Source organism: Sminthopsis crassicaudata, chromosome 2, assembly GCF_048593235.1.
Source record: "Sminthopsis crassicaudata isolate SCR6 chromosome 2, ASM4859323v1, whole genome shotgun sequence".
In the NCBI taxonomy this organism is placed as follows: Eukaryota; Metazoa; Chordata; class Mammalia; order Dasyuromorphia; family Dasyuridae; genus Sminthopsis; species Sminthopsis crassicaudata.
The window spans coordinates 57,245,686-57,254,145 of record NC_133618.1 but is presented as its reverse complement, the minus strand read 5'-3'; the positions used below and the strand labels follow the sequence as shown (position 1 = coordinate 57,254,145).

Here is an 8,460-nt window from a genome sequence, read left to right as displayed (position 1 = left end):
TAAAGCCCTTTACAACCTAGATCCAACCTCAAGTGCCATCTTCTACTGAAGATCTTGTCTTGTCCCCCAAACTACCGGTGTCTCTCCTGAAATTACCTTTTATTTATTTTGTTTGTAAACATTTACATAAACATTGTCTTTCTCTTTATTCTGCAATAAAATGTAAGTTCCTTAAGGCCTGGGTAGCTTCCTTCTTGTCTCTGCATTCTCTGTACCTAACTCATAGTGGACACTTACTAAATGCAAGTTAACTGGCCACAAGTAAAAGAAGGAAGGCTCATTGCCCTGCTTTTACTCCCTGGTTTGTATGTGTGTATATACATATAGACATATGGTTAGGCTGGTTTTGTGTGTCTCTATATATATATATATATAGTTTTTATACATGTATATGTGTATATATAATATCTTTTTCCATAAAAGGGTGATAAAAAAACAAATACTACTTCCCTATGTAATAAATATCACTAAGGTTACAAATTGAGAGGTTCTGTAAAGGTAAAAAGTGGGGGCTGCCTAGGAGCTTCATTCTGCTTAAGGAGAAAACCAGGAAATAGCCAATGAACAGCAGATGTCTGAGGCAAGGTGGAGAGAGAGGGGGATCTAGAAACCCAGGTGTATTTATGTATGTGTAATGCTGTGTATATATACATGTGCACTCACACACATACTTTTAAGTATAGGGAACCCAAGAAAAAGTCCCCAGAGCTAAGTCTGTCTCAGCAAGTGTCCAAGAGGGATCCATTCTGCTCAGCTTTTTCTTGCCTCCACATTCACATCCAGTCAAAGACTCAGAACAGATCCAAGATGGCTGAGCTGGTACTCTGCCCAAAGATAAAGGCACCGGCTAAGATGGAGACCACTCCCCAGAAGGTCAAGCAGGATCTAGGGATTGAAGAAGAAAAACAAAGAAAGAATCATCCAATTTTCCTGAAATTTTCATAGAACAAGACTGAAAAAGTCATTTTAATAAATGGGGAATGAATGCAGATATTTCTCAAGTACTCAGCGTGATGAGAAAGCATCAAGTCCATGAAAAATTAAATTGCAGGCAATAAGAACCCGGGCCTTCAGCCTATTTTATTTTCTTTACAAATCACCAAAGCAACTGTCAGGGTTAAGGGAGGAGGGGAATTGGTTTGAAGCTCAGCTCCTTTTCATTTTCTCTGCTCAAGACTCGAAAGAGAGAATAGGAGGATGTGGAAAGAGTCTGGATTTGGGGGTCACGCTCTGCATTGGAATTCCTTGCTCTTGCTACCTGTGGTCACTTTTTTTCCTGTGCCTCATTTTTCTCAGAATGAGGTGAGACTGGATGATCTGTTACATGCAACATCCTTTCAGAGGAAGAAGTAGCAATAAGAAGCAATAATAACTTGCTTATCAGATTTCCTTGGAAAGGTGAAGTGGGCAATAGGAAAAATACTGGTCTAGTAGTCAGAAGATCTGAGTTCAAATCCCAGTTCTGATTTTCACTATCTGTGCAATTTGGGGCAATTTGTACTTAGCCTTCCCTGGGCTGAGCTTCTTCACAATGCAAAGAAGGGAATGACCTCTCAGGTCTCCTCCATCCCTAAGTCTATGGTGCTACAATATTTATGTGCTGCAAGATTATGTGCAACTCTGATAGAATTAAGCAAGATTATGTGCAACTCTGATAGAATTAGGTCTTCTCAGCAATTTAGTGACCTGAAAATCCCAAGAGCCTCAGAATGGAAAATCCCATTTGTGTCCAGAGAAAAAAACTATGGAGACTGAATGTGGATCAAAGCATACTATTTTTACTTTTTCTTTTGTTTGTTTGTTTTCCTTTCTTTCTCTCGGTTTTTTCCTTTTGTTCTGACTTTTCTTTTACATCATGACAAATATCAAAATATGTCCTTGTATAACCTATATCACATTGCTTGCTGTCTTGGGGAGAGAAAAAATAAGGGAAGAAGGGAGAAAAAAAATTTGGAATTCAAAAACTTGCAATGTTGAAAAATATCTTTACATATAATTGGAAAAATGACATACTATTGAGGAAAAATATTTATGTGCTGGGTATACAAAATTTGATTTAAAAACATTCATGAAAACCTGGTAGAAAAAGACCTCATAGTCTTATAGGATGTTAATGCTAGAAGGTTCCTAATGCTAGATGGAGAAGGAGGAAGAGGAGACAAAGGAGGAGGAAGAAGAGGAAAAAAGGGAAAAGGAGGAGGAGGAGGAGCATTTTTATTTTTTTCCCTGTAGACAGTGCTCTGTTCAAAGGGTTAAGGAGCTAAGGGAGGAGATTGATCTCACACGCACACCCAGACCAATCCCCAAAAAGATCAGTGGGCATTTTCTACAATCTATTAGGATCACTGCTCAAGAAAGAAAAGTTCAGACCCTTATACTTATACTGACAACAGATTCCAAGGGTCCATAGAATTTCAGAAATGGAGAGACCTCAGAGGCATCGAGTGCAAGCCCTAAGAACGAGCTGTCACTCTTGTGTGACTCTTCGTGATCCAATTTGGGGTTTTCTTGGCAAAGATACTGGAGTGATTGCAGATCATTTTACAGATGAGGAAACTGAGGCAAAAGGGGTTAAGTGATTTATGCAAGGGTATGATGCTGGATTTGAATTCAGCATACCTTTGTGTAAAGGCCCCCGTTGAGGAGGAAACCACCATCCCTTAAAGAAGCCCCTAGGACTTGGGGCAGCTCTGATGATTAGGAGGGTCCTCCTCCTCCTTGCACCTGGCTCTCTGCAGGCCCCTTTGCAGACTGGCTAGGCCAGATTTCATGTAGTTTAAGAAGGTGGGACCTCGGGTCTCCTGTGATTCAAGGTTGAAGCTTGTGTGATCTCTCACATACATGTCACACAGACCAATTCAAACCTTTATTGAATGTTTACTGTCTATGCTTGGAACCGTGGGAAATTTGAAGCAATCCCTTTCCTTGAGTCCCTTCTCCTCTATTAGGGGAGACACTCCTAGAGGTTGGTGGATGGCACAAAGGATAATGAGCTGAATTCAAATCCTACCTCAGACACTTACTAGCTGAATCACCCTGAGCAAGTGCCTTCATCCAGCCTTATCATTAAAGGGAAGGGCTTGGATGCTATAAAATTCTAAAGTCTTTTCTAGTTCTAAAACTATGAACAAATACCATATGTAGACAGATACGTAGAATACAAAATAGGGTATAATGGGGACAAAAGGAAAAAAACCCAGAAAAATGCTCTAGAAATATCTGAAGGAAGAAACTTAGTTGGGAAATAGGAAGAAAGTGAGGGGACTTGTGGAAAACTTTGTGGAGGAGATGATGGTTAAATTAAGCTCTGAAAGCAGAGAAATATTGTTCACATAAAGAGAAAATGCCTTCCAGGCAGGGACCATGCCATGTGTGAATGCTCAGTGGCAACAATAAGATGAGCAAGTGATTTCCCTCAGTGTCCTAATCTGTTAAAAGAGAAGGTTTAAAGTGATAGCTTCTCTAAGATCTAAAATTCCATCTATTATTGAAGTCATTACAGTGTGGGAGGACAAACTTAGCCCACTGAGGGAAGCTCACCTGATTTTTGGCCCCAGGTTCTCCACATCCACTGCACAAATGAGACACAGGCCTGCCAACAAAACCCAAACATGCGGCTCAGATGTCAGATCCTTCAACGCTCCATGAGACTTCTCAAAGGGGCTTTTTCACTTTATTGTCTGCTCGACCACCTACCACCCTCCAGAGTGACCTTTATCAACCTCTCCAGACTTCAACCTCCCTCCTCTTTCAAATGAGAAAATTGAACTAGTTTCTAAATTTCCTTCTAGCTTTATAATTCTATGATTCTGAGGCCTTAATACTGAAGCTAATTAATCTTGTTTCAAGAGCCTAAATTAGTGCGTCTAAATTTAGGAGTCATGGAAATACAAAATGCTTATAAGAATAAGGTTACTTTAAACAACTAGTTAAAATCCAAAAGCAATCTCCTGCTACCACCCGCAGATGGTGGATGTGTAATAAAAGGCCAAATTTCATTCCCAGACATTTCCGACTTCCTGATTCCCTCTCCCACTCCGACTCTTTTTCTCCTACGATCTTTTCTGGCAATTCACTGAGAAGCCATCTGACTGTTTGTCATAAGCCCCTGGGAAAAGCGTCTGTGCATAAGTATGGAGGGCACAGATAGGGTACCAGCAAGTGGACAGGTTTGCCTGAAATGTATATGTACAATGGGAAGTAATGGTAAATCAGTCTGGGAGATAGTTTGGAAGCAGATTGTGAAGGCTTTAAATGACAAGTACTTTTACCAAGTATTAGATCAAGCAATAAATCTATTCTCTCTCTCTCTCTCTCTCTCTCTCTCTCTCTCTCTCTCTCTCTCTCTCTCTCTCTCTCTCCTCTGTCTCTGTCTCTCTCTCTCTCTCTGTCTCTCTCTGTCTCTCTCTCTCTCTCTCTCTGTCTCTCTCTCTGTTTCTCTCTCTCTCTCTCTCTGTCTCTCTCTCTCTGTCTCTCTCTCTCTGTCTCTCTCTGTCTCTCTCTCTCTCTCTCTCTCTCTCTCTCTGTCTCTCTCTCTTTCCTCTGTCTCTCTCTCTCTCTCTCTCTCTCTCTCTGTCTCTCTCTCTCTCTCTCTGTCTCTCTCTCTTTCCTCTCTCTCTCTCTCTCTCTCTCTCTCTGTCTCTCTCTCTGTCTCTCTCTCTCTCTCTCTCTCTCTCTCTCTCTCTCTCTCTCTCTCTCTCTCTCTCTCTCTATATATATATATATATATATATATATATATATATATATATATATATATATATATATATGTCTTTCCCTAAATTTGTCTATCTATTCACTAGATTTAACTTACACAACCCTCTTTCCTCTTCTGGAGCTGATAGGAAAACATGATCTTGGGTTGGGAGAGAGCCATGGGTCCTTTCCAGTTCTGAGACTACACTATTTCTTTAGGACATTTCTCTAATTTCAGGCTCCATATAGTTTGCTAGCCAAGCCCAACACCTGTCATAATCTCTGTGTCTATCTCTAATGATGATATACAGTAGCAGACTTCTCCAATTCAATGTCTTAACTTATATTTCATATTTACTGAAAGCTTTTGGCCTCTATTGATTTATCATCAATATACATTAAAAAGCTGGTCAACTCTTTATTCTCTGGGTTGATGGATGGTGGTGGTGATCAGCCACGGCCCCAGGAGCTTTTATCACAATCTTGTTTCATGATTTATAAAAATGGAGTTCCAGTTCCTTTGCTGGAAGTCTCAACATGGCTTGGAGAAGTAGTAGGCGGGAGCTGGACGTGGTTTAGCTTTGAGGAAGATTTCTCAGAGTCAGCCTCTGGATTCCTCCCCTCTCCCCCCAGAGACCTGAGTCTTCAGAAGCAAAATCAGAATAGAGATAAAGCCTTTGGAAAGGGAGGGAGCTCACCTGGGAAGATGAAGATGAAGAAGGCACTGATACCCCCAGTGATCATGATGACTTCCCCAATGTCTGGGACAAACAGAGCCAACAGAAGTGTGGTGGCTACCCACAGGCCCGTCAGCAGCATCCGGACCCAGGTTCCTGAAGGGTCTGCAGACCCGCCCCAGCCCCAGCCCCTGGAGCAGCTCAGCCAGAAGTCCTGGATCACTGACCTGGGAGAAATCAGTCAGTAAATATTTATTAAGTGCCTTCTAAAGGATAGAGATGTAAATTAAGGAAGAAGACAGGTCCTGCCCTTGAGGAGGTCACAATCTAGTAACTGAACCTAAAGCTTCTTCCCCGTTCTTACATGTTCCAACCTCTGGCACTGGTGGTCCCCGAAGGCTTTCCCTTCCTTTATGAAATTTGTCTCTTTTCATGGTCTCCTGAGGGACTTCTACTTCAGTAGCCTGAGCATTTGCTAGTGCCCTCCTTCCATAATTACCTCAGATCGAGGCACTGGGACGTAGGGATAAGGCACTGGAATTGGTTTCAGGAAGTCCTGGGTTCAAATTCAGCAGCTTTGTGTCCTGAGGATGTTAGACTAGAAGGAGACATCTCTAAGGTCCTCCAGCTCTAAATCAATGATCCTATGTTTTAGTTTATATTTCCTCTGTCTCCATATGGATTTCATATACATTGAGAGCAGGAATTGTTTGGGTTTTTTTGCCTGAGCCTGGCACATAAATCACTTAATAAATTCCTAATTGGTTTTAAGATTCCCAAAAAGTACTCTGACTTGAACCAAAGTCAAATATTTATAAGGAAGCTACAGTGGACAGCAGCTTTCCATGCTAAGTGCTTTAGAGGAAAGAAAAAATAGAAACAATAGTTCATGACCCTAAGCTCATGGGGGAAATGAGAGGAGGGAAATACTAATAGTCCACAACGATTTACTACTTTCAAGTCACAAAGCACTTGCCCTACAGCAAACCCAAGATGTAGACTGGCAAGAATTATTAGCCCCATTTTACAGATGGGAAAGAGGCTTTCCTGTTATTCTTTTCTCCATATATTCTACATTTAAGCCAATCTCAATCGCCTCTTTGCATATGGCTTGCAATGTTTCAGCTTTTACTGATCCTGCCCCAATGCCTGGAATGCCCTCCTTCCTTCTTCTTTGCCCTTTAAATTCCTAACTCACCCTTCAAGACCCAGCTCAAAGGCCACTTTTTGCAAGAAGCCTCTTCTAATTCCCCAGCAAACCATCACCTTTCCCCCCTCAGACACAATTACATAATGTGGTTTGTGAAGAGTTTTTAAAAATGCACAATAAGTGTCTTAGCTAAGGTAGAATAACTGGTCTAAGACAGAGCCAAGATTCAGCTGTTCTTTCCACTGCATGCATTAGGATTCTAATGCACCATTAAGCTCTGTGAAACAAGCACATAGTAGGTGTTCTGGGATTCTGCCTGGCTGAAATCCTTTAAACTAATCATCCAAAGCAGGGTGCCCCGAGGAGCTGGATCCCAGCGGGTAAAGATGGCTCCTTTGCCCAACCCGAGTAACGAACAAATTCTGTCACCTGCCCAGGAGGAGAGCAATGGGGTAGACCGTCACGATAGAGACTCCGAACAGGAAGCGGGCAACGATGACCATGGTGTCATTGCCTGGGTAGGACATCAGCACATCAGCGGAAACATTATCTCCGAAAGTCAGAAAGCCATAGAGCCCTGCAAAGTTTCAGGAGATTTCACATCAGGAGAGATTAGAGAAATCCTCCCTTACTTGGGCTTAGAGTTTATAGATAGGACCTGCCTGCTCCAGTCTCAGATAAATCCCTTAGCATCCTGGAAGATATTTTTCTAAGTCACAAGGTCTCGTGGGAGCTCAGAAGCATTTCCACTGAAATTAAAGTTCCCGAGCCTCAGATCCGTCCGTAGTGGCTAACTTAATAGAGAGCTAGGAAGCGGTTAAGGGAGGAAAGAGAGTCAGAGACTTTCCCCAGAGTTGGGAGAGAAGGCTGGTACCTGTGGCCGCTGAGCCACACAGAGGACTTCTCATCAAGGAGAAGGGAGCCTGAGTCGCTGGACATCTGGGCGACGGCTGCCAAGTCTGTGCAGCCACCACCTTATGGACAGCAGGCAGCAGAGGGTCTGAGGAGGGTCTTCAGGTCCTGAGTCCGGGCCGACATCTTCGGCAGCAGAACTCCAGCCTTGTAAGGCTCTCTCCCCCACCCCCACTTCTTGCAGCCCTGATTTTCCTCCGTCCACGAAGCCGGAAGGTTGAATTGTTGTCTCAAAGGTCCGTTTCAGGGGTCAGTCTCAGAGTCCTAAAAGTCAGATTTCCTGGAGACTTGTTCCGAGCAGCCCGCTGTCCTGCTGTGCTCAGTGACAGCATTGTCGAGCAGCTCCAGACTGCCTCGGACAGTTACCACTGAAGGAGAGGAGTTCTCTCCCTGATCAGGTCACAGGCCCAGACTAAAAGGCCAAGACCTGACCCACAAAAGCCTAACAAAGATGGGGCCAGTGCTTGTACTCTGTCATTTCCAATTTATTATACCCATTTTACAGATGAGGAAACAGACTGAGAGGAGTGCCCCGAGGTCTCAGCCAATAACAGCCATGCTGTGGCGGGCAGTGGTCTCAGGACCCCCTCCCCAATATCAAAGGTGGATGAGGAAAGGGCTGTTTCTCCAACACCAGGTGGGTCTTTACCTGTCAGAGAATAAATGAGGCAGCAGGCCAGCATGGCGGCCACAGACACCACGGTCCAATGGGAGAGGTTTTGGTTGTACATGCTACTGTAGATAGATATGCTGGCTTCATGGCACTGAAAAACAGAGGAAGTCGCTGAGCACCCCCATGCCCACCCATCCACAGGGGCTCTGGCTCACTGAGCATCCCCATGACTCCCAGGCACCCTCAGGGGCTCCGGCCCTTTCCAAGTATGAGAGCAGGCCATGGTATTCACAGCCCTCACTGGGACCCAGACCCCTGAATCAAGCACAGCATCAAGCCTGCGGTCTCTGCCCTGAGACAAGAACCCAGGAACTGGGCATTCGTAGCTTCCCCCAAAGACTTTTGCAGCCTCG

General features: G+C 43.7%; 1 protein-coding gene across 1 annotated transcript in view; it reads right to left on the bottom strand.

Annotated features, from left to right (window-relative positions):
* Positions 1-121: 121 nt before the first annotated feature.
* The window catches only part of SLC38A8 (solute carrier family 38 member 8), a 28,722-nt gene continuing 20,383 nt past the window's right edge, over positions 122-8,460 (bottom strand). Inside the window, exons 6-10 of the mRNA XM_074286355.1 lie at positions 8,084-8,198; positions 6,952-7,099; positions 5,394-5,599; positions 3,541-3,592; positions 122-885 (exon numbers count right to left, since the gene is read on the bottom strand). Coding sequence (XP_074142456.1) covers positions 792-885; positions 3,541-3,592; positions 5,394-5,599; positions 6,952-7,099; positions 8,084-8,198 — 615 coding nt within the window. The 3' untranslated portion in view covers positions 122-791. The remainder of the gene's footprint in view (positions 886-3,540; positions 3,593-5,393; positions 5,600-6,951; positions 7,100-8,083; positions 8,199-8,460) is intronic.